This window comes from Arvicola amphibius, chromosome 14 (genome assembly GCF_903992535.2).
Source record: "Arvicola amphibius chromosome 14, mArvAmp1.2, whole genome shotgun sequence".
In the NCBI taxonomy this organism is placed as follows: domain Eukaryota; kingdom Metazoa; phylum Chordata; class Mammalia; order Rodentia; family Cricetidae; genus Arvicola; species Arvicola amphibius.
In genome coordinates, this window is record NC_052060.1 from 40,538,356 (window position 1) to 40,550,745 (window position 12,390).

Genomic DNA, 12,390 nt, shown 5'->3' on the forward strand with positions numbered 1-12,390 from the left:
ACAGATTGTATTCCACAGATAGGTAATCTTCCACCACTTCAAAAACCTGCAGAATATGGCATTTAAATAACTTAAGATTTTCTTGGCATGAGACACGATTGCTTCTGGCAATCTATCCTGAGAGAATGTTGGGCACCAAAGACACTCAACTTGGAGCTTGTTTTCTTCTTGGCAAAACTGGCCTTAGGGCAAAGAACTGGCCCTACCTCGACTACTGACTAGACAAGCAGGATTTAAGAAAAAAGACTGCCAAACCTTGTCAAGACAGGGTAAGGCAATTTTTAAAATTTTCCTGCCTCTGAAAATGGTCTATCAGACACTCTAGGCCTTTGCCAAAGTTGGTTGCTCAAACGTTGCAAATGAGACTGGGTGATTGTACAGGTAGCCTGCTGTCTCTTATTTCTTGCACCTTTTGGAAGTTGCTTGGTTGCACTTCCTGTTCACTCAAGTAAATTATTTCCCTTCTCAGGTCTTTGATGGTGTTGAAGATAATCATAGTTACTTTCCTCTCATGACTTAGTCAAGCCATTTTTAATATAAGACTTAGACTCCTTAAGATAGGATAACTATTGAAATATTTAGCATATGTTTCTTATTTGATGTTGTTCATGCTGGTTGTAATTCTAATTTTTCTATATGTTTTTGCCTCTTCTTTTCCCTAGACAATACTTGATATTTGTTCTCATTGTATATAAAATTGTATTAGGCTTAGAACTCTCTTATTTATACAAAAGGGGGAGGTGCTGTGGGAACTCCTTCAACCAATAGTCTTTAAGATACTGGCCCACTTTGGGCATGGTCTCATACTGTAAATGCAGAAAAAAGCATGCACAACCCTCTTGACTGTTGGATTTGATTCCAATTCCCAACACACACAGAGGATAGATACTCTTTCTGTGAATTTATCCCCAGATAAATAATCCTTTGTTTTCTCCATTCCAGGTTATTGTGGAACTTTTTGTACACCAAGAATGGAGCTCTCAGTTCAATCCTCAATACTCTTCCCCCCATCACAAAAAGGCAGAAAGGAAGGATTCATGACAGGATGTCAGTTTCATCAACATGTAGGGCTTTCTACTATATCCCGACAGCCCAAGACATGCTGAACTACATTTACTAGAGTCAGGAAGGCTCTACAAGAAAGTGGCTAACGAAGCTGTAGAAATTGAAAATTAGCTCCTAAGAAAGGAGGACTTTCAAAAAATGTAAAAGCTGCCTAGCTTTTAAGATAAAAACCATTACAAATAACACAGAATTCATTACAAAAACATAAAAAAATTACTTCAAAAACCATTTTTTTAAAAAGTATTGCTATCAATACTATTAAGAAGAAATGAATCCATAGTGGCTTTGTAGTTAAACCCAATGGGTTAGAATTATGCACCCAAAATAAAAAATAGCAAAATTGTTCCAATGCATACATTTCAAAATCTTTGCAAAATACTACAAAATCTTTGTCTCACAGAAGTAAAATAACCATATTTAAGCAGCTGTTTCAAAGGTGCCTGCTTACTAGCAGCAAGGAACTGTCTATACAGTGGTCTGGCCATAGGGCAGCAGGATTTCCTTCTGGATCATTCATTCACTCTTCATTCCAATTTCTTCTAAATACATAATATATTTCCTAAGAGGGAAGTCTAATAAGTGAACTAAAAGTGGGACCTAATAATTTTACACTTTAATTCATTACTTTTGAGTTTACTCTTAAATTTCTAAACAAACAAGATGTTGCCAGGCCTCTTCCACAAGAAAGTCCCAGAGCACTGGTAATCAACTTTTTAGCATAGGATCTACTGAAAGCATGAAGAATGTTGGTGGCAACACCTCGACACACTACCTTATACCCTTTACATGTTCTGTTAAACAAAGCTTATTTCCCCGGCCCTTCTAATTTTGAACTCTAGTAACTCAGCAAATTAATCTGATCTTTCATGTCCCTGACCTTATTTCTGGAGGCCTTATTTCTGGCCCTAGCTTAGCTTGACACTTCAAATGCCAATTAGCATCTTCATTAATGATGATGAACTCGACTCTTAGTCTGATAGTCTGCACTGTCACTACAGCACAAAGGTCCAGTAATGTAACTGCTCTAAAAAAATAAAATGATGGCTGCATCATTCAAATGATTTGTGAGGAGAATATAACAGAAACAACACCAAGGCTTTGACAAAGAAAGATGAATTCCTGAAAGAAAATGCGCAGATCCAGGAAAAATACGAAGGAATGATGGAAATTATTTTACATATCAAATGTCACTAAAACAATGGGCTGTAGTTATAGCTCAGTTGACAGAACACCTGTCTAGCATACATGAAACCCTAGGTTTAAGTCTCTCACTATGTACCGGGGTGTAGTGAATCATACTGGCAATCCCAGTGTTTGGAAGGTAGAGACACAAGGATCAGAAGTTCAAAGTCATCCTCAGCTACATAAGAAATCTGAGGCTAGCCTAGAATATGTGTCTCTGTCTCAAAACCAAGCAACAGAAAGCAATAAGTACATATTTTTACCTTATTGTTTTCTTAAACTTATTGATAATGAATGTATATGGTACACGTGTGCCAAGACATGTTTGTGGAGGTCAGAGGACTTCAGACATGTGTTCTTTCCTTCCACGGTGGGGCCATGGGTAGAACTCAGTTTGTCTTGCTCACACAGAGCACATTCATTTATTTGCTAAGTCATCTCACTGGCCAGTCTGCTCTACTGTAAACCAAGAGCTCCTCTGTAGCATCAAACTTACTCAGTGATAGTCAAGCTGATATCCTACCTGATTACAGATGGGGAAAATCCTGTCAATTACAAACACTTTGGCTTTGATTAATCCCAATCAAGGAAATGGCATTTAAATTTATCTAAAATGAAATGCAAATCATCTGAGATGAATAGGGCCATCTGGACGACCTAAAGTCACCTTCATGCAGGTGAATCCAATTTGGTTTTTGCTTTCTTAAATTAAAAATCAAATACTCTTATTTTCTCTGTAGCATTTAACATTACTTTATATAAATATTATTTGTTTGTTTACTTGTTCATTTCTTCGTTCGCCTAACTAGAAAATTAACTCCAATGACTTCTGGGATCTTAACTGCTTTGCTCAGCATTGCATTCCTAGTACTTATAACAGCTCCCAATATATACACTTTCAGTAATGTCTACAAATAATGAACTCTTGAAAAATTAGAAATCATGAATACCAAGTCTTTCAAAATGTATGACTGCCTGAATATTGATGTTCATAGTAATAATGGAATATTTTCTCTGAATTTGCCAAACACAAATAGACTGGATATTGTAAATGTAATTCTTACTTGATAATTATTCTTATTGCATATAGTGTCATTTGTTTTCCTTCTATTTAGACAATACACACCTGATAGTTGTTCTTACTATATGGTTTTCTTATGTTGGAGTTAAAACCTTTCCTTTTTATTTAGACCATAAAGGGGAAATACTGTGGAGTAATCTTTTTGTACACTGTGAAGCTGTATCACTTAGATTTATTTAATAAAAAGCTGAACAGCCAATAGCTAGGGAGGATTTTCAGGGTAGAGAGGACGCTCAGAAGAAGGCTACAGAGTCACCAGCAGATCCAGAGGGAACAAAAAGAGTTAAGTCACAAGGCATGTGGCAACATGTAGGTAAATAAAAATAGGTTAATTTAAATTATGAGAGCTAGTTAGAAACAAGTCTAAGCTATCTGTTGAGCTTTCAAAATTAATTTAAAGAGTCTCTGGTCATTTATTTGAGAGTTGTCTGGTGGGACAAAGAAAGACTAGCAACATAAACTTTATAAGGAAAAGATTGATTTTGCCACATAGTACTAGAGATTTCAGTCCATGGTCACTTGACCCTATTATCTTGAACCTGTAGTGGCACAAAACACTGTGGCGGGAAGATAAAGCGGAGAAGACCTATTCACCTTCTGCAAAGAAATTAGCTGAAAGAGACAGAGCAGACAGTGCCTACATCCAGCTCACCAGCATATAGCATTGCCACAGCTGCCTTGCAATAGGTCTCACCTGTTACAGGCTGGGGACTGAGCCTTTAATATGTGTACCTCTGGAGGGAAGACAACAAGACCTTATGTTACAAAGTCCTATGACCGCCATTTTACAGATTAGAGAACAGTTAACAGATTAACAGTTTCTACTGTTAAGAATTTGCTCAGAACTATGACAGAGTAAAAAGCAGAGCCAAATTCAAACTCATATTAACTTATAGATTCTAGACAAATCCTTACCAAAAAGTGATGAACACAGGGCAAAAGCACAATGTCTGCCAACGTGAAGTACAGGCCTTCTGCAAACACATGCTCCAGAGGCGGAAGGTCAGAGGCTTTTGCTTTCCTGACGTCAGAAGGCTCCCTGTTGGTAGCAGTTGTGTCTTGTACTGTGAGCTTTGAGAATGCCACTTTCAGTTCTAGACTCTTGGATGAGCCAGCCAACTCTTTGGATGGATGCTGTGCACCAGCATTGCCCCTTGTTTTTCCCTTGCTAGAGGGCGGCTTGACACCAGCAGTCTTCTGTTGCTTCAGCTTCTGTCTGCGGAGTTTGTCATCATTGTGTACTCTGACAGGCTCACTGAGTTTTCTCTCGAGCTGTAGGATTTCTTCAGGGATAGCTAGGGGCTGGTCAGAAGACTCTTGGAGAAAATTCTCAACAGCCAAAGGGATGGTAAGTTCACATAGCCTGGTCCATTGACTAACCTATAAGACAAACAAGACCTGAGCCATTCTCTTGTCTCCACATATCCTGAAGAAAACTAGCTGTTATTGGGAAATAAAAGTGGCTTGGAGCCAGAGAGATGGCTCAGCCATTCAAGGTGGGGCACATAATAAAATATAAGAGGGGTTTAAATAATTTACATGCTTGGTTAAAGCATTCATGGGCTTGGCTTCTATGCTAGATCAGAAAACATTACAATGATTTAAAAAATTGATATTTTAAATGATTCAGCTGTTGTGTTCCTGTATCTTTTTATTAAATAAGTCATTACTTCCCATGGTGGTCTGAATGAGAATAGGCTCATGTATTTGAATACTTGGTCCACAGTTTAGTACAGCTATTTGGAAAGGATTAGGAAGTTTTTTCCAAGACTGTGAAAGACTTTGAACTAAGAAAGCAGCTGAATGCTGTAAGAAAGGATAAACAGGCTGTTCTAGAAGGAGCTTGGAAGACAACAGTGCTAAGAACAATACAGAATATGAAGGCCCCAGCTCAAAAGATTTCAGAGGGAAGCAACATTAACAGCTCGGCTAGAAACCATTCTTGTGGCTGCTTTTTGCCTGTGTCCTAAGAATCTGCTTGAGGCCAAGATCAAAAACACTGACAACAACTTATGCTGGAGAGGATATAGGGTAAAGGGAACACTCCTGCATTGCTGGTGGGAGTACAAACTGGTACAGCCTCTTTGGATGTCAGTATGGCAATTTCTCAGAAAATTAGGAAACCACCTTCCTCAAGAACCAGCAATACCACTTTTGGTATATACCCAAAAGATGTTCAATCATAACACAAGGACATATGTTCATAGCAGCATTGTTTGTTATAGCCAGAACCTGGAAACAACCTAAATGCCTCTCAATCAAAGAATGGATAAGGAAAATGTGGTACATTTACACAGCAGAAAAAAATAATGACATCTTGAAATTTACAGGCAAATGGATGGATCTAGAAAACATCATATTGAGTGAGGTAAAGCAGACCCAGGAAGACAAATATCACATGTACGCACTCATAAGTGGTTTTTAGACATAAAGCAAAGAAAACCAGTCTACAAATCACAATCCCAGAGAACCTAGACCCTCAGAGAGACATGGATCTAATCTACGTGGGAAATATAAAAAGACAAGATCTCCTGAGTAAATTGGGAGCATGGGGACCATGGGAGAGGGCTGAAGGGGAGGGGAGCAGAGAAAAATGTATAGCTCAATAAAATCAATAAATAAAAAAATAAAAAGAATCTGCCTGAGGCAAAATTTAAAAGTAATGAACTAATTTTCTTGGCTGAGATTTCAAGAAAGCCTAATACTGACTATGTCCCATGGTTATTAATATCATTCTTATGTGGATCGAAAGGGAAAAAGAACAAGTGAAACAAAAAGAAACACACTGAACAGCTGGAAAAGAGAAGGGAGCACCAGGAAATTTAACAATTTAACCTTGGAGCCAAGCTCAATAAGAGTAAGTACAGGCCCTATGCAAAATGGGATAAAAGAAGGATGCCCTCAGACAAGAGCCCTCCCAGTTTAGCTTCCAACTTGTAGAACAAAATGCTTGAGGGGATTTTTGTTCCTAAAAACCAACAACAAAGGAAGACTGCAAATGTAATTTAAGGAGGGAGTTAAGCTCAATCCCAAGTGGGCAGCATATGGTCTGGCTTTAGTGTTATGAAGGATACAAGGATTAAGGAATTGCAAAATCTTCCTCCATGGTTAAGGTGAGCTGTTGAGGCCAGGTATATGGCAGAGAAGTCCCTGTATGGAAGCCTCAAGAGACCATTGCATAAAGCTGAGAAAGTGAAGCCTGGATTGTGCTGGAGACTCCAAGATGTTGGAGATCCCTGAGTCATGAGACATCTATCAAGGAGAGCTGCAGATGAGAGGGAACCAGCCAGGAGAAAGAAGTGTGTTGCAATCAGTTAGGTCCAAATAGTGAAGCCATCATGGAGCTACAGTATCTGGAGTTGGCCCTTCAAGGTTTCAGACTTGCACTGTCCAGTATTTTCTCACTCCCTTTTGGAATAGTAATATAAACTCATGCCATTGTATGCTTGAAATAGTATTACAACTGTGAAAAATGTGGAGCCTTTTGAAGTTGGAATAAATGCATTTTGCTATATGATATGGCCACAAGTCTGTACGAGCTAAGAAGTAGAATGTGGTGATTTAAATTAGAATAAGCACATAGGCACATATATTTGAACACTTGATCCCCAGTAGGTGAAACTGTATGGGAAGGCTTAGAAGGTGTGGCCTTGTTGGAGGAAATGTGGTTTTGCAGAACAGTTTCAGGATTTCAAGAGACTCACATCATTCCCTGTAAGTTCTCTGCCTTGAGGGTGTATCTGAAAATGTGAGCCCTCGGCTACTGCTTCAGCACCACACCTGCCTGCTGCCACAATCTGTCACGATGGTCATGAACTCTAACCCTATGAAACTGCAATCCCCAAATAAACTCTTTCTTCTATAAGCTGCCTTGGGCATAGCATCTTAACAGAACAGAAAAGTAACAAGGACACCCAAAAGCCTATAAAACTCCTCAGGGAATTACAAGGCACTATGACTTTAGCTCTTACAAACACACACACATACACACACACACACTCTCTCTCTCTCTCTTTCTCTCTCTCTCTCTCTCTATATATATATATATAATATATTGAGAACCTCATGTTCATATATATGTTTATATATATACATATATATATATGTATATATATAAACATTTCTTTTAAAGGTTCTCAATATTATGAGGGAGGGACAGGGGAGACATTATTTTAAAACAATGTATCTAAACTGCATAAAATACACCGTGAATTTTTATTGTTTAGTATTGCCCTATAACAATGACATAAATAAAGGACTCTTTTAACTCTCCAATAATGAAAAACAAGAAGTTAAAATCATGTTGGAGTGACTGTTACTACTTATAGCTATAAATAACAGAAGAAACCATATACTTACTTCTGCACAGGCTTTCAAACAAGTCTTTTTAAAACCCAGAAGTTCCAAAATTTCCTTTCGTGATGGCTCAGCTTCATAGGATTTCTGGATTATGTGTCTCAGGACAACAGCAAGTCCTGCTCTACAGAAAACATCTGGTTGTTCTACCACTGCAGGCAAACAGCAATTCTGGACTATTGGCGGGAGGGCCTGCCTTGAAATAACCTGTATTTCCAGATCCTGGGACAGCACCTCTTTCAGGAGTGAAGTGTCTGCATTTTCTTCGGAGAGGACTAAGCAGACAGTAAAGACCTTACAGTCACAGTACGCTAGCAGAAACAGAGCTACGGAGGTATGGAGAGGAAAGATGCACCCTTCTGTTTGGTGAGAGTACTCCAGGTACAGGGATTCTTCCGTAGGACTTTTCTTAATGCCTTTCATTTTCTGCTTTCATCGGATCCCCTGTAACAAAAATCAAAAGTTATAGGCCTTCAAATATAACAAATTAGAAGCTAAAAGATTAGTGTTTTTCAAAAAATAGTAAGAATTTGTATCTAAGAACTTTTACTTCAAAGATGAATGGCTTTCGAAAGGAAACTTTCCCCCAGTCTGCTTGATTAAGCATTTGTAGTGACATATTTACTCAATGTTATTTTTAGTAATGGCTTTAAGATGCTTTGTAATAGGAAGTACTTAGTACCCTTTACCACCTCTCCCCTAGCCAGTCTTTTCTGGATCTCTGGGGTATAAATACAGAACTATTTCACACCCTTTGCACTGCTTCTGACTCACTCTCCCTCCACCTCTCCCCATCCCCCACATCAACTTATTCTGTTAAAAATGAAGTTCTGCCACTCAGTTCAAGTCCTTTGTATCTTTCCATCCTGCTGAAATAACAGATCTTCCAGAGTGCCCAACACAGGTCGTGATATAATCATTTTATATCTCTTAAATTCGTCTCATTTTTTTTCATTGCTTACTGCTTCCCCAAAAGCAAATTAAGGTTCTCCCAAATTCTGTCTACACTCCAACTTCAAAATCTTCATACTTGGTGTTTCCAGAACACAAAGCTCTGCTCCAGATATTTAATAATAGGCAGCATCTTAATAAAATGTTCTTTAGCTACTTCTTATATTATAAACCCCATCGACTTAGGCCCTTCACTTTGCCTTCTATGCTTTAATTCTGCTACAGCACTTAGCACCATAAGGCACTATTTATTCAATATGTTATTTGTCTATTAGACTATTAGCATATTCTGTAAGAGTATTTTGTTAGCTGTTATACGTAAAACAGAGCCTGCTAAACATTTGCATGTAACAGGTATTTGCTGAAGGAATACATGCATGAATATACACCACTGGTTGTTTTAAAGATGTGTATCTGGAGGTAAAATTTCGTTAAAGCTTCTGTCAATTATGATTCTTGGCTTTTGAATCCCTGGCCCAGATATAAGCACATTCAAATCCATAAACCACAATTCAAAAATGGACACTAGGTGGCACTCAAGTATTTAGAAGTACCTAACCAGAAGAGGGTGTAGTAGAGAAAAAAATGTGTGTACATGTGCATGTATGTGGGGGGGGGGAAGGGAGTGTACATTTGTAGAAAGCTACAAAAGAACCATGAAAAAGGTATGTTACATATAAGCTATAAATTTGATTCACTGTGAATATTTACTAATGTTAAATGTTAACAAAATAAAATAGAAATACTTTCCTATGGTTAAATCGAAATATTAATGAGCTGTCCAAGAGAAAATGCAAAGTAAAATCGACTTTTTAATGTTTCCTTCAATACAAAATTAGTGGCTTTTGTTCTCCCCTTCCTTGGAGATCAAAATGTTGGTTAATAATTGTGGAGTTTAAAAAAAAAAATTATGCTCAGCCGGGCGGTGGTGGCGCACGCCTTTAATCCCAGCACTCGGGAGGCAGAGGCAGGCGGATCTCTGTGAGTTCGAGGCCAGCCTGGTCTACAAGAGCTAGTTCCAGGCCAGGCTCTAAAAAAGCTGCAGAGAAACCCTGTCTTGAAAAACCAAAAAAAAAAAAAAATTATGCTCCCTGGGCAATTTTTCCTCATTGCTCACTAGTATAACTGTTAAATATTAAACATTTAACAAACCTGTACAAATTTGGTGGGTGTTTTGGCTTGTACTGTGTTTTAAGGAGTACACCATAGTTTTGGCTTAAAGTTGATAAATATCAAAGAAATTCCTTTTCCCTTTTTTTTTCTCCTTTGATAACTCCCTAGCTATATGATGAATTTCAAGACAGACCCTCAGGAGTCAAATTCAGGGTCCCCAAGGTGTCTAGAGCACAGCTTGCATTGCCCCTTGTTAGATTTCTGTCAAGCACAGACCTGTCATTTGGTTTCTCAATCCTGGCATATGCCATGCTGCAGTCACTGAAAGGAAATGACCGCAGACAAAAACAAACGTCAGGAGCTGAGCACAGCCGACAGAGTGCGCCTCTATCTCTTATGTCAACACAACTGGGGACTTGCAGGAGAAAGAAATAAGAGAAAATATTACAGATTTAGTCCCATCACTTAGAAATATCTTCAAGGATGTTTAAAATGATTGTGTTAAATCATAGATGTAACACTTAGACATTTTGCATTTTAATTCTAGTTAATATATCTGAGCATTAACAAAATATTTCATATGCTGCTAAAATTGGTAGAGCATGCCTTTAAGACAGAGGCGGCAGACCTCTGTGAGTTCAAGGCCAGCCTGGTCTACATACTGAGATTCAGTACAGTCAGGATCATGTAGAGAAAATCATGTCTTACAAAAAAAAAAAGTTTTAAATTTTTTAAGACTTTACCCCATTTGTGTCTGTGTGTAAAGGTCTAAGGAAGCAGGGAGAGAGGGAAAGGGCCGAGAAAGGGGGAGAGAGAAAATAAAGAAAAAGCATGAAAAATAAACGTACTTCTTCATCAGTCAGAATTTTAAGCCAATTGAAATGCTTTGTGTTCAAAATTCAAGTCAAGATCTTTGGCAACTGACTATTACATAATAAATTACACTCTGTATGACATGCCAATAATCATGTTATGCAGCAAGATATTAGTCAGTGTCTTATGTTTTTTTTTTCATTAAAAGTATTAGCTAGGTATGGTAGTTCACACCTTTAATCCCAGCACTCAGGAGGTAGAGGTAGATCTCTATGATCTTTGTGAGTTCAAGGTCAGTCTGGTCTATGTAGTCAATCCCAGGACAGCCAGGGCTACAGAGAGATCCTGTTTCAAAAAAATCAATGATTCATGGCTCAAATTCTAATTACACAGGAGGATCACAAGTTTGAAGCCACCTTGGACTACATGGTCAATTCAAAGCTAGCTTGGGAAACTTAGGAAGGCCCTGTTTCAAAATCAAAAAATAAGGCTAAAAGCCGGGTGGTGGTGGTGCACGCCTTTAATCCCAGCACTCGGGAGGCAGAGGCAGGCGGATCTCTGAGTTCGAGGCCAGCCTGGTCTACAAGAGCTAGTTCCAGGACAGGCTCTAGAAACTACAGGGAAACCCTGTCTGGAAAAACCAAAAAAAAAAAAAAAAAAAAAAAAAAGCTAAGATGTAGCTCAGTGGAAGAGCACTGGCCTAGTACATATAATCTCTAGTACCAGAAAGAGCAACAGCAAAACCTGCAGTAATATCATGAATACTTACTCTATTACACTGAATAAACCAGATTACTTTATGCTGTGTTTCCCTTTCACTTTAAGTCACAGCTGCTGACTGATTCCATGACCAGTACAGAAGTCACATTGCAACAGCACCATTCTATGTGATCTTTGAGTATTATCCGACTCCAACATTTATTTCAGGCACATCTTGCCTGAGTTCCAGGCTTCTTGACATTTCAACTGCATCTTTTTCTAAATGTGTTCCTTTTCTGTACGGGCCCCGTTGTTGATCAAACAGCAACACTATTCACCTACCTCAAAGAGGAAGCCCCACAACAAAATCCCTTATCTCTCACACCTAAACTATCCCTCACCTAGCTCCTTAGCATCTCCTACTACCACTTTAACCGAGGTCACCACCAGCTCCTGCAGGATATGATGCATCTTACTTCCCACCCAAGTCTATTCTCCAACCCAACAATCATCTTTAAAAACATGTGCCTGCACAAGGTTACCGAGAGTCCCTCAGCACACTTAGAATAAACAGTGTGGATCCATTGGGATCCCTGCTTGATTTTCTGACTTTATTTAATATCCTTTCTCTTTTCACCTATACTTCTCCCTGTTCTTCAGGGATGCCAGAACCTCCTACTTGAGAATTTTTGTGTTTAGCTGTTTGTTCTCCCTTCCTCGTGTCACTGATTTCTCTAGCACATACTATCTCAAGAAGCCTTTCCTGACCACGTGAACTGAAAATATACTCCCATCATAAAATGGTGGAATAGAAATGGAAAATTCTTCAGTTGATATCCATATTAGGAGGCTGCATTAGATGGAATAAAGTTTCACAAAGTATGAATATTTACATATTTCTCTCAAATATTAAAATGTTTATACCCGTTCAATGTCTCTCCATCAGAGAATGTTCAATATACTGACTGAAGAACTTAGCTCATGTTTCAGACTTCTCACAAAGAAGCACTATTTGTTACAAGCCCCACAGTACTCTATTACAATACAGATTTTTAAAAAATGCCCCTTCACAGATAAATAGCCAACTACCTCTAACTAAAAATCAAAAAAATAGAAAAAAGAAAAAGAGA

At 38.4% G+C, this 12,390-nt stretch overlaps 1 protein-coding gene across 1 annotated transcript in view; it reads right to left on the bottom strand.

Annotated features, from left to right (window-relative positions):
• Positions 1-12,390, bottom strand: part of Gstcd (glutathione S-transferase C-terminal domain containing) — a 78,659-nt gene that overhangs the window by 64,229 nt on the left and 2,040 nt on the right. The window contains 2 exon segments of the mRNA XM_038311519.1: positions 4,244-4,708; positions 7,688-8,128. Coding sequence (XP_038167447.1) covers positions 4,244-4,708; positions 7,688-8,107 — 885 coding nt within the window. The 5' untranslated portion in view covers positions 8,108-8,128.